Source organism: Dermacentor albipictus, chromosome 7 (assembly GCF_038994185.2).
Source record: "Dermacentor albipictus isolate Rhodes 1998 colony chromosome 7, USDA_Dalb.pri_finalv2, whole genome shotgun sequence".
Classification (NCBI taxonomy): Eukaryota; Metazoa; Arthropoda; class Arachnida; order Ixodida; family Ixodidae; genus Dermacentor; species Dermacentor albipictus.
Window position 1 is genome coordinate 136,812,981 of NC_091827.1, and position 15,991 is coordinate 136,828,971.

The following is a 15,991-nucleotide window of genomic DNA, read 5'->3' on the forward strand; positions in this document are numbered from 1 at the left end:
CTTAGCTGCTTCAATTTCTGCTTTGCAAAGTCTCGCCTGTTCGAGATAGCGTTCCCAGTCGTCGGCAGAGTTCCAAAGCTTTGCCCTTGAATACATTCTTTTCTTCTTATTAATACACCGCCTAACATGTGTTGTAAACCACATGTTTTTGTTTGAAGATTTGATGGTAGTTCTTGGAATATATCTTTCCTTCAATTCAGTGAGCGTCCTTTGAAAGATCTGCCAATTTTCGTTTGTATCACGTTGGAAAAGGTCAATAAAAACTGCGTAGGAAATGTTAGTAGGTCGTTATTTATTCCGCGTACATCCCCTCTGTTGTAATCGTATATGGTTTTCTTTGCATTACGAGGTTTTTCATATTTTATGGTGTACTCGCAGTGGATAACATTGTGGTCACTCATGCAGTCAAGGACGCGTACATACATACTTTGTGGATCCGTAGTCAGTACAAGATCTAGAACTGAATCACCACGTGTGGAACATGATACCATTTGGCTCAAACTAAACAAAGAGAGAACATCAAGAAACTGCCTACATTCATGCCGTCTTGCGCCCTCGACGGGTTTGCATGTCGGCCAGTCAATTCCTGGATAGTTAAAGTCACCTGCAAGTATTATTTCCGATGACGGATAGTTGCTTTGAATAATGCTTAAAGAATCATGAAGGCATTCAACAAAGTCAGCTGAAGAACTGGGTGGCCGATAGCAAACCCCGATAACGCAAGTTACAGATGGCGATAAACGGAGTGCGATCCACAATATTTCGAGGACGGAAAAAGTGTCGACAAGATGCGCACTGAACTTCTTATTTACAGCAATTATGACGCCACCACCTCGAGATGTGCTTCTGTCTTTTCTAAACAAGGAAAAACTATTCGAAAGCAATAGTTCGCTGTCAGCTACATCAGAGCAAAGCCAAGTTTCGGTACCAAGTACTATGTCCGCGGAACAGCATTCAATAAAGGCTTGCAGATGATCTTGTTTGTTTAACAGACTTCGGAAATTTGATACTATGTTCTCTCCGGCCAAAATGGCATAACAAGAAGTGTGCCTTTGCATGTATAGTGCCAACGCCACACAGTGTGTTTTTGTGCTAGAAGAGCTTGCTGAAGGTGCCTATGCAATTACCCACCTCAAAGGACTATGTCTTTGCACCTTGCCCACGACCGATTGTTTCCTGGGCGATTGTAATTATTGTGCAAATGAGGATGCTTTAACTACTACAACTTTGGGAATCCCTGAAGAGACAGAGGTAAACTATGCAGTATAGGAAAGTGGCGACCTTGTCAAAAAGACACCACAGGCTACTGCCTTTCTGCAGGAGCCATGTGTATGGCTTGTCAACCATGTAGATCACCCATGATTACATAAGAGGCATTCAAGCATCAGCATTATATGACACCAAACGATATCAACAGCATGGATCCCTTGTCTTTCACTTTCACGTTGCAGAGAATTGGACAGCTATTGTACCGAACGGGGTATTACAATCATGCCATTGGCTCTAATAAAGTCCCGCTATTTACGGGTGTCGTCACGAGTAGAGGATCTGCTCAGTGTTTTGCTGTCATCAGTGATGGCGTGTGTCATGATGCTGCACACGTTTGCTTTGCACTAAAAAATATCTATGAGTTCATGAAGGAAGAACTTCAGCTTGACAAACATGTTACTTATGTGTCTGACGGCGCCAGTAGCCATTTCAAAAACAAGTGTCAGCTTTATGAGCTCTCACAGAATGGGTAATATGGAAGGGGGAAAGTCTTTTGAAATATGACAGAAAAATGAAGAAAAATAATGGAAGAGATGTATGAGAAACATAAGACTGTCTGTGTGGGCCTATAGAGTATCCCGCTATGGAGGTTTCTAACGGTACATTCGATTTGATAACTGTACAAGCTCGGTGGATTCGAACCGTGCTCCAACTCACTTTGGAGCGATGCGGAGCCTTCTCGAGAATGGACTTAGAGAAAGCGTGGCTATAGGTGACATATAGTTCGGCTGCTCCCAGGGAGATTGGAGCAACCACGTGACAGGAATTCCTCCAGATCTCGGTCTCGCGCTTTCAGTGCAAAAGCTAAAGTGAGAAAGTGAGAGCTTTCTCACTAAAATGGCAAATAATTTATTTTCCTTCTTGGTTTGATGTATACTGATTTGATGTATACCTTTCTGATAACCAATTCTTGAAGTTGTATGGTGCAAACAATAAGCCTTTACTTTTAGGACTCCCGTGAGTTCATCGACGGGAAATTGTTTCCATTGTTCGTTCGCACGCACTAAAAGCGTCAACGCGTCAACGAAGTGGCTTTTTTCGGCCACAGGACATGGCAAAAACGCTTGCGATGGTATTGGTGGCTTAGTAAAGCACCAAGCCTCGCTCTACAATCTCAGAGCAGACAGCACAATTGTCATTAGGTCAGCCTCTGAAATGGTGGTGCAGGTGACCGCAACGCTGAAAAACGTAAAACTGCTCTATGCAGATGCGGATGAATTAGAGAACTTTCGCCGCCTCAAAAAGAACCAGTGGAAATCTTTGCCACGTGTTCCAGGCATACAGTCTTGGCGTATTTGGTTAAGTGAGCCTGATGCCACGAATTTCGATTGCGTTGTGTTAGTGTCTCGCACTGCTGCAGGTAATCGGAAAAGGATGAAGGCTTTCTGAGCGCATACATCGGCTATGCTCAAAGTGCCTTGTTCCCTCTCCCTGCCTCCAAGCTGGAGGGAGCACTTGAATGTGGCACATCTGGGTCATCAACAAGTGTACAATGACGGGTCAGTAAGCCAACAGGCAAGCAACTGTGCCACTGTGTATTGGATTCACTTCATTAGAACTGCATGATCTGGCCCTCTGAATCAGTTGGTCCTGTAGAAAAATGCGGAAAGAGCTACCAGTACTGCAGCACTTCATAAACCGATGATGGGTTCTCAGCACGCTATCAGCGTTTCCCATTCGTCAGTGGTGCTTCAAGAACTATCCCATGCATTGTATACCAGCAAGTTTGGCTGAGACTTCATCTGGTCCGGCCAATACTTCAATGAAGAAAGAAATGCTCTACTTGATGCTTTGCACAGAAGGCAATTTCCTCATGAGTGCGCGGAACAGGTAATGTTTCCCAAAAGACTTAAGTATCTAAAAGAGGAAGTGTTGTGCTTCTTTCCAGCTTTTCTAAGAATCTGTGAACTTTCTGACAAGTTGTGATCCTTAGGGACTGTGAACTTTTCATAGTATAGTAATCTAACAGTTCCTTTTTCTTCAGAAGCAGTAAAAAAGCAATCACTGCCACTATCTGCCAGCTAACCCTGCCCTAACCAACACTATTGCCACTCCTACCACTGCCTCTTAGGTTATATAATGACGTTTATATAATGACCAGTATGACATTTTTAGAGACATTTACCTGCCATACATTCTGTTAATTGTGTACATTCACAGAAAGTTAGCCGTTAATTCTGTAGCACACCAAGAAATAAAAACCTACTTTAACAGAAGGCACAAATGATCTACGCTGCAAGGTGCACGCACTTGCTGTTAAATAAAATGAGCCATGTAAAGGTTATATTGATGCTTCTTTATTCCCATTCAAGTGAATAAGTAGTGTACTAAACACACTTTTATGCAGAAGTTAAAACTGCCTTTACGTCGCACTCACGGTCAAGTTTAGGCAAGTCAGAGCCTTATGCACGTTCTTTTTACCCTGACGTCCCTTTTTCTTAGCACCTTGCTGCATTCTGGCAAAGCTCTCATTTCTACCACCTGTATTGTGATTTTAAATGAAATAATGCAACATGTTTTTTAATATGCTTTTTGAAGTGCCTGTAAACAGCTGTTTACGAGATTTTTCGAAAAATTTACAATGGGTTTTCTTCATTTTGATTTTTTAATAGCGTTCATTTTTGTCAAAACTTCACATTTGAGGCGAGTTGTAAAAATGGTAATTTGTGATAAAGCAAGAATATTCAGGCAATTGGTAAACAAGTTAAGGTCTCACAGTCCACCAAATTTCACAAGGCTACATGGATTGGTTTAGTTAATAAAAAATGGGAGTTGTTTATGAGCTTCTATTTTCCTGCGGTCACGTGTACATCGGTCAAACAGGTTGTTGCCTGAATATTAGATTGTCTGAACATAGGCGCTCATTAATGTGTAATGCCTACTCGCATGTCGTGAGGCATTGCTCTGAGCATGGGTGCACTCCAGTATATAAAACACCACAATACTTTCCGCGCATAAAAATAAGACCATGAGGGAGATTATTGAGGCCTTCTATATCAGGAAAAAAGGGTCGCGTTGTGTAAGCATGCCATAGTTAAATTTGCATGACAGTGAATTTGAATTTTTAAGCCAATTCATAGCGTAGCGTTAGATTAAATGGTTTTGCATGTTTTTTGCCCGCGCACTGATAATGACGCCATAGATGGGAGAGCACGTGGCTATGGGTTGTGTACATAGTGTGTGTATGCCTTCGAATAAAGTTAGTTGTGAGTTAAGCGCTGTCCTATGTGTTCCTGCCTTCTGTCATCGTCGTATTGCTCTGCCCCTTCAAGATGTTTTCCTAGCGTTATTACCACATTCTATCATTTTTTGTTCGTTAAAATTCCTCTTCGCACTTCTCAGCTGTGTAGAAAGTGAGTTAGAAAACTTTTTGTAATGGGCAAATAGTTTAGTATTGAAAGGTTGCTAATTTGTTTTCTTATACAAATTTTCACAAGACCGCATTGCTTTCAGAAGGCTATCTGTAACCATGGATTTCGTGGCTGATACCTTTTTTCTGCATTTTATTAGAGTGGGAGTTGAAATGCGATGAAAGTGTCGTTAAAAACTGCAAAAAAGCTTTTTGAGGTTCATTAGATGATACAACTTCCGGCCAGTCAGTTTTAGTTATGCTAGCAATGAACATCTCTTTGTCAAGTACAACTCTGTAGAATGATGTGTTGCATAAGGCTGAGTGATTGCGCAGGCATAAAACAATAGGATAGTGATCGGTAATAATGGTGGTAATAATGCCAGCATCAGGTGGATCTCTTAAGTTTGATAATGCGTGATCAATTAAGGTGCCATCGGCAATGTTAGGACGAGTAGGGAGAGAAATTAAGCATTCATATCCAAACTAGAATAGAATAAAGTCTGTGGTAACTCCGTTAGACAGGATGCCAGTAAGCTATTGCAGGAAATGAAAGATCTGATCAAGAAACGCCAATGTATGAAAGCTTCTAACCCTACAGCTAGAATAGAACTGGCAGAACTTTCCAAGTTAATCAGCGAGCGTAAGACGACTGACATAAGGAAGTATAATATGGATAGAATTGAACATGCTCTCAGGAGCGGAGAAGCCTAAAAGCAGTGAAGAAGAAACTAGGAATAGGCAAGAATTAGATGTATGCGTTAAGAGACAAAGCCAGCAATATTATTACTAATATGGATGAGATCGTTCAAGTGGCTGAGGAGTTCTGTAGAAATTTATATGGTACCAGTGGCACCCACGACGATAATGGAAAAGAGAATAGTCTAGAGGAATTCGAAATCCCACCAGTAACGCTGGAAGAAGTAAAGAAAGCCTTGGGAGTTATGCAAAGGAGGAAGGCAGTTGGGGAGGATTAGGTAACAGCAGATTTGTTTAAGAATGGTGAGCAGATTGCTCTAGAAAAACTGGCCACCCTGTATACACAATGGCTCATGACCTCGAGCGTACTGGAATCTTACTGGAGCGTACTGGAAATTTCAGTAAGACATTCGATTGCATAAATCAGGAAATTTTGCTATGGAAATTATCACAGAATGGCATTAGAGGTACTCCTTTAGCATTGTTTGAGTCTTACTTCACTAATCGAAAGCAATCAGTATACATAAAACACGAGAAGTTTTGTTCCTTTACTAAATGGCATGCCACAAGGGAGCGGACTAGGTCCTATGCTTTTAACCTCTACATTAAAGACATTACTAATATTTATACCACTGTAAAATTTATATCGTGTATGCCGATGACACTAATCTTCTCATTTGGGGTCCGAATTCACAAGAAATAATAGAAAAATGTAACTATCTACTCACTAAGCTAGCTGAATGGTCAGCCGCTAATTGCCTAAAAATAAACTCTCTAAAAACTAAAGTAATGTTATTTCGTGGCAAAATAAAGTTATTACTAGTAATCAAACTTTAGTGTATGCTAGTAAAGAGCTGCAAATTGTGGATGAACATAAAATATTAGGCGTCACTTTTTCTTTGCACTTTACTTGGGATAAACATATTGAAAATATCTGCACAAAAATGTCTGCTGTCACAGGCGTTCTGTCTTGATGTCGGCGTCTTCTTCCAACCAAAGGAAAACTGAACATTTATTATGCCTAATATAATCCTAATCCATAAGAAAGGGGATGTCAAAGATTGAAAAATTATAGACCGATTAGCTTAGTGTCCATTGCCTACAAAGTATTTACTAAAGTAATCGCAAATAGAATCAGGAACACCTTAGACTTCTGTCAACCAAAGGACCAGGGAGGATTTCATAAATGCTACTCAACAATAGACCATATACACACTATCAGTCAGGTGATAGAGAAATGTGCGGAATATAACCAACCCTTATATATAGCTTTCATTGATTACGAGAATGTGTTTCATTCAGTCGAAACCTCAGCAGTCATGTAGGCATTATGGAATCATGGTGTAGACGAGCTGTATGTAAAAATACTGAAAGATATCTATAGCGGCTCCACAGCCACGGTAGTCCTCCATAAAGAAAGCAACAACATCCCAATAAAGAAGGGCATCAGGCAGGGAGATACGATCTCTCCAATGCTTTTCACGGCGTGTTTACAGGAGGTATTCAGAGACCTGGATTAGGAAGAATTGGGGATAAGAGTTAATGGAGAATACCTTAGTAACTTGCGATTCGCTGATGATATTGCCTTGCTTAGTAACTCAGGGGATCAATTGCACTGCATGCTCACTGACCTGGACAAGCAAAGTAGAAGGGTGGGTCTAAAAATGAATCTGCAGAAAACTAAAGTAATGTTTAACAGTCTCGGAAGAGAACAGCAATTTACAATAGGCAGCGAGGCACTGGAAGTCGTAAGGGAATACACCTACTTGGGGCAGGTAGTGACGGCGGATCCGGATCATGAGACGGAAATAATTAGGAGAATAAGAATGGGCTGGGGTGCGTTTGGCAGGCATTCTCAGATCATGAACAGCAGGCTGCCCTTATCGCTCAAGAGAAAAGTATATAATAGCTGTGTCTTACCAGTACTCACCTACGGGGCAGAAACCTGGAGGCTTACGAAAAGAGTTCTACTTAAAATGAGGAGGATGCAACGAGTTATGGAAAGAAGAATGATATGTCTGGTGTTAAGGGATAAGAAAAGAGCAGAATGGGTGAGGGAACAAACGCGAGGTAATGACATCTTAGTGGAAATCAAGAAAAAGAAATGGGCATGGGCAAAACATGTAATGAGGAGGGAAGATAACCGATGGTCATTAAGGGTTACGGACTGGATTCCAAGGGAAGGGAAGCGTAGCAGGGGCGGCAGAAAGTTGGGTGGCCGGATGAGATCAAGAAGTTTGCAGGGGCAACATGGCCACAATTATCACATGACCTGGGTAGTTGGGGAAGTATGGGAGAGGCCTTTGCCCTGCAGTGGGCGTAACCAGGCTGATGATGATGATGATGATGATGATGATGATCGAGAGCTTTGGAAGATGCTTGAATAACTAGAAGAATGAGATGAATTAGTACCTATGAGAATAATACTGATATCGCCCATTATTATTGCGTTACAATTAGTGCATGATATTTTTTCCATGGTTTGATCAAGCACACCACAGAAGTCAGTTACTAAAGAAGAAAGTGAGCGATAAATGCAGCTGAACACTAAGTTCTTGTTGCCTATACTGAAGACGGGGGAATCAAATTGAACACAGATTCACAATTAGTAATATTCAACTCCAAGTCACGCTCTCCTTTATATGGAATGTTAGATGAGACAAATATAGCTGAACCGCCGTGATTAATTGTCTCTCTGTGAGAATACTCAGAAATGTATAAGTTAAAGCAGAATAGGTCCTTATCATCATTACTAAGCCAGATTTCAGTCACACATATTATTGAAAAGGTGTGGTTAAGTGTCGAAAACAGGTGCTGAAAATGATCAAAATGCTTGCGTAGACTTCTAGCATTGAAGTGAATAATTTAATGGTAGTTGCGTGACATGAATTTATTCGGCGCAGATGTTGACAGGTAAGAATCCATGGTGGATGTTAATGACATTTAAGAGTCAGAATAGAGGCAGTTGAAGACAGAATAGTCAGACTCACCAGCAATTTGACAAACAAAGCTCTCATTTGTATTTCTAGCCTTAACCTAACAATTATCTGTCCACAAGTCTTCCAGTTGTTGGCTCTTTTTGGCACCAGTGATTTAGAAAATTTGTGATGTCAAGTGGTCATTAACTAATATAGGAAATTTGTCATACTTGCTAATGTCATTCAGGCAGAGCCTTGCCTTTTGTTTCTTGCTGATGAAATCATTCGTTTTTGTTCGAGAACAGAATCTAGCAGTTAAGTTTTTCTTGCCCTTATCTTTAGTAGACACTCGATGAACATCGGTTTCAGAGGAAGTCATGGGACATCTAATTTTCCTGCCCACTGTCTCCAAAACTGCAACACAGTCCTCGCTCTGAGTACAGGGTATACCCCTGATTTCGATGTTGTTCAAGTGAGAGTACTGCTCGAGTTTGGATACCCTTCAGGAAAGTGAACAGCTTTCTGTTTTCAGGGCTTTGTTTTCTGCCACAAGTGAGGCCTTCTCACTGTGCATCTTTTCAACCAGATCATTCAGAAACTTTAGACTGGACTCAAGGCTGTCCCTGTGCTTCTTTAGGTCCAGCACTTCGACCCCACATGTCTTCATGTTAACGATAATCTTGTCAACAATGCGATCAGTCATATGATCCGATTCATTAAGAAGTCTTTGACTCCAGTTCATGTATTCTCTTTGCGAGCTCAGCACAGATGGGCATATCTAACAGCGCTCAACTAAAAAACACTAAAACCTTAATGCAAGGACACAAGTAGCATAAAAACAGCTCTTGCCAACAGCGACAGTAACAGGATAAGAAAGAAAACGACAGATGCTGTTTGAACCAACCTGTACAAGCAGAAAAGAATGCGTGAGCTGGTGCGCGAGCACTGCCGCTGCTGACAAGGCTGGTCGACAGCAGATGAAGATGGCCTTTAAGTAGCGATGCTGGGACAAGTGAGCACCGCCTGGTGGTTTTCTGTGAAGATCTTGCTTGACAAGATAGCTTCCTTAATGTCATTTGCTCTTGATCCAGCCAAATTCGAGTGACCCTTTGGGAAGATCATGTTTAACAAGATCATGTTATCATGTGATCATGTGATCAAGCAGAAAGAAACGCGTGAGCTGGTGCACTAGCACTGCCGCTGCTGCCAAAACGGTTCGACAGCAGAAAAAGATGGCCTTTAAGTAGCGATGCTGGGACAAGTGAGCACCGCCTGGTGGTCTTCTGTAAAGATCTTGCTTGACAAGATAGCTTCCTTGATGTCATTTGCTGTTGATCCAGCCACTGACAAAGAGGATGCTTTAAATAGTCCGTGAAACAAATGTGTGTCGGAAGGAGGACAAGAGTAGAAAGGACTTGCGCATTGAGGAATGAACGAAAAAGGAAGGGTGCTGCCACTTCTTTGAAGGAGCTTGAGCTCAGAATGCAAAGTGTTGGCTGGCACCGAGATGCAGGTGTCCCACTTCCAAACCAAAATACACTCAGCCCGTCTTGACATAAAACAATGTTTTGTGTCACACAGTGAATTTTGCAAAGGCACTCAGGAAAAAGTGGGAAACTCTGGGCACCTGGAAATGTCAACTTGGTAGACACCCTGGTTGACGTAGTAGTTCTGCAGAAATCCGCAAGGTGGAGAGAAGTAATGAATAACGGGAAAATCAGACGTCCACCCTCAGCCATCTGCTAGCCGCCTGGTTAGCTCAGATGGTAGAGCGGCTGCCCCGGAAAGGCGGTGGGTCCCGGGTTTGAGTTCCGGACCAGGACGAATTTTTCTTCAACTGGGAGGCTTTTCTTTCGAGGAACCCGTATGGGTTTCCTTTGTAGCAATTGCTACGAACAGGGTGGATGTCCGATTTTCCATTTATTCACACCCTGGTTAAGTAATTTAATAAATGTCTCATGAGCATGCAGGGTATCGTCTTCATCTTTTTTGCAAATTCTGAAGTGATAATGATGATGATAAAAGTGACAGCTTTTTGTTGCTGGCAGAGCATGGTATTTCAAAAACTCCATGTTGCTTAGTAAAAGTTTTTATTTTTGAGCTTAGTGTTAACTAGACATACAATATGCAGTGATGGATACCAAATGCATTCCACTTTACTTTAGAATCTAAAGAAAAAGAACATGATTGAAACTGACGTGGCTCTTATCTCTTGTGATGTGAAACAGAGCTGCAAGGTGAGGACACGTGGCTCTAGTGCATTTTCTTAGCAATACAACCAGGGGGTGTGAAATGCCAAGAAGCTAATACTCAGAGGCCCCATTTTTGACACTTGCATTTGAGGAACAGTGATTGGATAGACGATTACAGACATGTCCATAAAAACTGCTTATGACAAACTAGCATAGACTATTATTCTAGTTCGAATGCATTCAGCTCGAAAAATGCAGAGCTACTGGTTTTTTGCTCTTTCTGTTTCTGTATTCTGCCATGTCAGAAGAATAATTATTCGTTTTTTGCCTCTTTCTCTAGAGATCAAGACCTGAAGTTGCAGCATACTGTAAGTAGCGTAATGTGGACTTTCTCATTCTTACTACTGCCCACTGTCAGATTTTGCAGATACATTGGTTGCTTTTTGTGTTAACAATCTTTGTACAACCTCAGCTTTGCCTGAAATGTGTCTGTTGTCCTCAAAGTGTGAACCTTCAGCTGCCCAGAAGCAGCTGTGAGGCATGAGGAACATGTTAGAATGGGAAGGCCATGAAATCCATGAAAAGACAACGGGTGGTTTATTAGCAAATGTTGATGTATGATGCTTCTGGCACACATAGAATATGGACACACATATATGAAACCTCATCAGCAGGTTTCATGGTACATAAAAGCAGGAGTGCAAAACATGGACACGAGAGGAATGAGAACACCATCAACTGCACTCCTGCTTTTTTCATACTGTCCATGTTTTTCATGCTTGCTCTTCTATAGCATGAATTCCTGCCAACGTGTTTAGCTTTCTATTGTTTTAAGTCCACCGATGTTGCTTTGAAATGAGAAACATTATTATTCATTTTCTTGTCATTTGGTTATTTTCTTGTGCACTCGTGCTACATCAGGGTGTCTACCAACCGGGAATTCTCGGGGATTTTGAGTAGTCTGGAAATACTCGGGGAAAAGTCGGGGAATTTGGGCTTCTATCAGAGAAAATTAGCTCTAATTTTATTGTAAGGGAACGAAAGTCGCTGTAATGCTGGCTCGAGTAAGAGAGATGAAACGCAACGAATTGTCTTTGACGGCGTGTCATTGGCTGGAGGAGTTGACAGTGTACGGTCAACAGCCGACTTTGCGGATGCCCGATAATTTGGACGGCTTCTCGGCACCACCATGTACCCCATAGAACGTCTCTAAAAACGTATCTAAAATTTTGTACGCAAGAACCCTTCGACGTCCGATTTTCCTGACTTTTCGCCGTGACCGAAGGAACGAAACGGCATTAATCAAAGCCACCACCGCTGCCGTTTTGATTGCCTCGCCACCTCGAACTGGCGCTCTCGCACGCAGATCCGATGGCAGCCGTAGCCACCACCGCCGCCCCCGCAGGGGCGTCTGTGTCAGCAGGCATTTGGTGTGTTACGACACCACATACCCGAACACACGAGGGTTGGACCCTCCCACGTGTAGCCGTACGCGGCTTAGCCGTGTCCGGGAAAAGGGGGATCCTGGGGGTTGAGCCGATTATGGGTGTTCGGACCTTTAAGGCACCCTGGCAGAGGCAACACCCCTCTTTGGCCTCTCCTTCACGTAGCCGGCACCCCCAGACTGACCCACCTGGGGGAAATCGGTAGTTGCCTGTTCCTGTCTCTCTCTCCCTACTACCTTCGTCTTTCCCTTACTTTCCACCTTTCCTGTCTTCTGGCTTCCCCGTTACTTCCAATTTTTCCAGGCAGCAAGGGTTAAACTTGAGTGAATAGCCAACCTAGGTTATTTCATATTTGGTTATAGTGGTAATGCACAGCTGGCATTTGCAGGCTGTCTTTCACAGGTCCTGCAGCGTCCCCTTGTAGGACTCCACGGTGGGTGGCTGGCGTTACTGCCGAAATATCATATACAGTAGAATCTCGGTGATACGAATCTCAAGGGGTGGCGAAAATATTCGTAACACCCGAAATTTCGTATCACCAAAAACGAGCGAAATCCGTCCCGAAACCATGAGACACGCACAAACAAACACATTTATTTACGTGCAAAGAAGTCACGGATGTCCTTCTGCGTCTTCTTCTCTGCGAGGTTGGCCAGCAGAGAATTTTGGAAGCTGAAAAACTGGGCGGTAGTGCTCTCACGCACAGTCTCGGACGTCACAGCACGCCGCAGAATATCGAGAGCGTGCATAGTTTCGGCTGCCGACGGTGGTTGATCGTCACCATTTTGACACTCGTTCTACTAACTTCTTCTAACTTTACATGGTGAGCAGTCTTCGCTTCTTTGGAGTTTACGCCAAAGTGCTGCACATTCTGCATAATTTGGTCGCGCTGACCGACGATGGTAGACAGCGTAGAAATTGGCAGGCCTAATGCGCCTTTTCTTGGGCTCTTCGTCCACCTTCTTCAAAATATCCAGTTTGTCCTTCAAGGACAGCGCCTTCCGCTTTCGCGACATCGTACTGTTTGCAGTACCTTTAGGGCTGACGCGATCAATGCTAAACAACACGCTGCACTTCCGTAGTCGTCGCGCACGAGGAAACAAAGAAGCGGGAGCTGCTGCTAGCGTGGCGACCTGCTTGCTGACTGTAGCGGAAAGACCGGCGAAACGGGCGGAGAGAGGACAAACAATGTGGAGAGGACAAATCGCGCTCGACCAGTTGGGTTGGCTGGTTCGCAGGGCGAACGGACCAATAAGCAGCGGCACCAGCCTCCGGCAACAACAAACTAAAAAGAAATAGACGAAGAGACCGCCCCCGAAACTAGAGAGAGAGAAAGCTTCCCTTGCCTCGGTACCCTCCCTGCTGCCGCGGAATCCCAAACTGGCACTGACGCACGCTGCGCCGTTCCTTTTTTTTTTTTTTTTTCGTTGGTGGCGGCTCGACGGTTGCGGTACCGAAGTTCGTATCACCCGGCGCGACGTGGAAAAGTGTTCGGAACATCCGAATTTCGCCCCATTGTACACAATGCTTTTGGGCGGGGGAATTTTGCGAATTTGTATCACACCGAATTTCGTATCAGCCGGGTTCGTATCACCGAGATTCTACTGTATCTTTATGGATAGCTCCTTTCCTCAACTCCCTGATCGCCCTCAGAAAAGAGGGTGCACCGATGAAGTTTTTCAGTTTTTTGGACGCCAAGTCCACAACTTCCCACGTTTCCATGTAGTTCACTCGGAAAAACCTGGCAAACCTCTGCGCACTATTTCATTTTTTTTTTGTATCGAAGACTTTGACTGATATTTTTGGAGCCAGTTATAAGGCGACCGGGATGGCAAGCGGTGATCTCCTGCTGGAGCTCCGCAATAAGAAGCAATATTAGAAACTGCCAAAACTAGTGTCATTTGGGGAGACCCAACTAACTGTAACTCCGCACCGTACCATGAACAGCACCCGCGGCGTTGTGTTAGATGATGACTTGCTGGAGCTCACTTAGGCTGAACTCTTGGAGGGCTTCAGTGAACAGAATGTAATCAATGTCAAAAGAATTAAGATGAGGCAAGATGCCAAAGAAATCCAAACTAAGCGCTTGATAATCACCTTTGGATCAAGTGTCTTGCCCGAGTCAATAGAGGCAGGGTACATCAAGCTCCATGTTAGGTCGTATGTGCCCAATCCGCTCAGATGTTTCAAATGCCAACGTTTCGGCCACAGTTCGCAGAGCTGTCGAGGCCATCAAACCTGTGCGAAGTGCAGTGCCCAAGAACATACTTCTGAAGCTTGCGAGAACACTCTCCATTGCGTAAACTGTGAAGGGGAGCATGCCACATACTCGCGGTCATGCCCATCCTGGAAAAAAGAGAAAGGAATTGTCGCGATCAAAGTAAAGGAAAACATAACATTCAAGGAGGCACGCAGGCGGGTATCCTACCTGCCCAAAAACACATTTGCCGAAGTCCGGCGGCTGTCCGACCCACACCCAGTGAGGTGGCAGTGACGCCATCCACCCCCCCAGCGGCTGCAGCTAGCGCTGCTGCGCCAACTGAGCAGACGGGGCCATCTACCTCCGGGCAGGTGCCCCCAAAGGCCTCGTCCAACTTGCCAAGGCCTTCACGCCAAACAAAGCGCTCAGCGCGTGTTCAGAGCCTTGCAAGAGGCGATGGACACAACCACCAGCCAGGTGGCTCCACCAGCGCCACCAGCACTTAGTGAGCGGCGACGCACTCTCGATCGCTCCAAAAGAGACAAAACTCCCGTCACGGCACCTGCAAAAGGCCCGTGAACTAATCTGTTTGTTAAACACAGAGCACCAAACACATTTATCAAAATGCAAACACAAATACTACAGTAGAATGTACGAGGACTTCAAACCTCGACGACATTAGAGAAATAATACACAAATACAATCCTAAGCTGCTGTGTGTTCAAGAGACACATCTCAAACCTACTAATACAAATTTTCTTCGAAGCTACACTATCTTCCGCAAAGACCGTGTGGAGGCATTAGCCTCCGCACGGTCTTTGTGGAAGATGGTGTAGCAATAATAGCAGACAAGGCGGTAGTAGCTTGCTGACCCGTCGCCCTTATATTTCGCTTATGTATCTTCTTTGTTCACTTATGTTCTCATATTAAAACACTATTCATGTACTGACTTCATGTACTGTACTAATTGCCGAAATACTGCTACTAACTTGGTTTTTTTGTTTTTTGTTTTTTTGCTATATGTATAATTGTAATACCATGTATTGTACTGATTGTCCAAGTGCTGCTTTGACCCACCCTGTAACGGCCGACAGGCCAACAGTATTCGTAAATAAAAAAAACACGCCCCTTGAGGCAGTGTCAGTTCAGGCCATTTTTTAAAATAAAGTAGTAACTGTGTGTTCCATTTATATACTGCCGAACCAGCGTCTCGAAAAAACAGACTTTTATAACCTCATTGACCAGTTTCCCGAGCCTTATATACTCATGGGAGAATTTAACGCTCATAACACAATGTGGGGACACTCGCAATGCGACGCGAGAGGTCGACTCATTGAAAATTTCCTTTTAACCAGCGGTGCCTGTCTCTTTAATAAGAAAGAACCAATGTAATATAGTCCGCACCATAACTCGTACTCATGAATAGACCTGGCGATCGGATCCGCTTCCATTTTTCCTGATTTAGAATGGCATGTAATTAAAGACCCATTCGGAAGTGATCACTTCCCAGTAACGCTGAACTTCGTAAACAAACATGACTTGCATCCCCACTTCCCTCGCTGGAGACTGGCCTCAGCTGACTGGGAACCTTTTAGGGAATCCACCCATATATCACGGAATTTTATAGATAATTTTTCTTTAGATCATGCTGTTTCATACTTCACCGCTTTTATCATGGACGCTGCTGAAAAGTTCATTTCTCAAACAAGGGGCACTTCATCCAAAAGACGGGTCCCCTGGTGGAATGACGATTGTAGAGAGGTGCGGAAGAGACAAAATAAAGCTTGGAGCAAACTATGCGAAAGTCCTACAGCAAAAAATCTAATAGAATTTAAACAGGTTAAATCGCAGGGAAGAAGGATGCGACGACTGGCAAGGAGGGCAAGCTGGCAGAGGTTTCTATCTGATATAAACTCGTA

At 43.6% G+C, this 15,991-nt stretch overlaps 1 protein-coding gene across 7 annotated transcripts in view; it reads left to right on the forward strand.

The window, feature by feature from the left end:
• The window catches only part of LOC135897804 (uncharacterized), a 419,017-nt gene that overhangs the window by 84,903 nt on the left and 318,123 nt on the right, over nucleotides 1-15,991 (forward strand). For all 7 annotated transcript variants that reach the window (XM_065426504.2, XM_065426507.2, XM_065426509.2 and 4 more), the window contains one exon: nucleotides 10,768-10,795. In XM_065426504.2, the coding sequence (XP_065282576.2) occupies nucleotides 10,768-10,795 (28 nt within the window). The remainder of the gene's footprint in view (nucleotides 1-10,767; nucleotides 10,796-15,991) is intronic.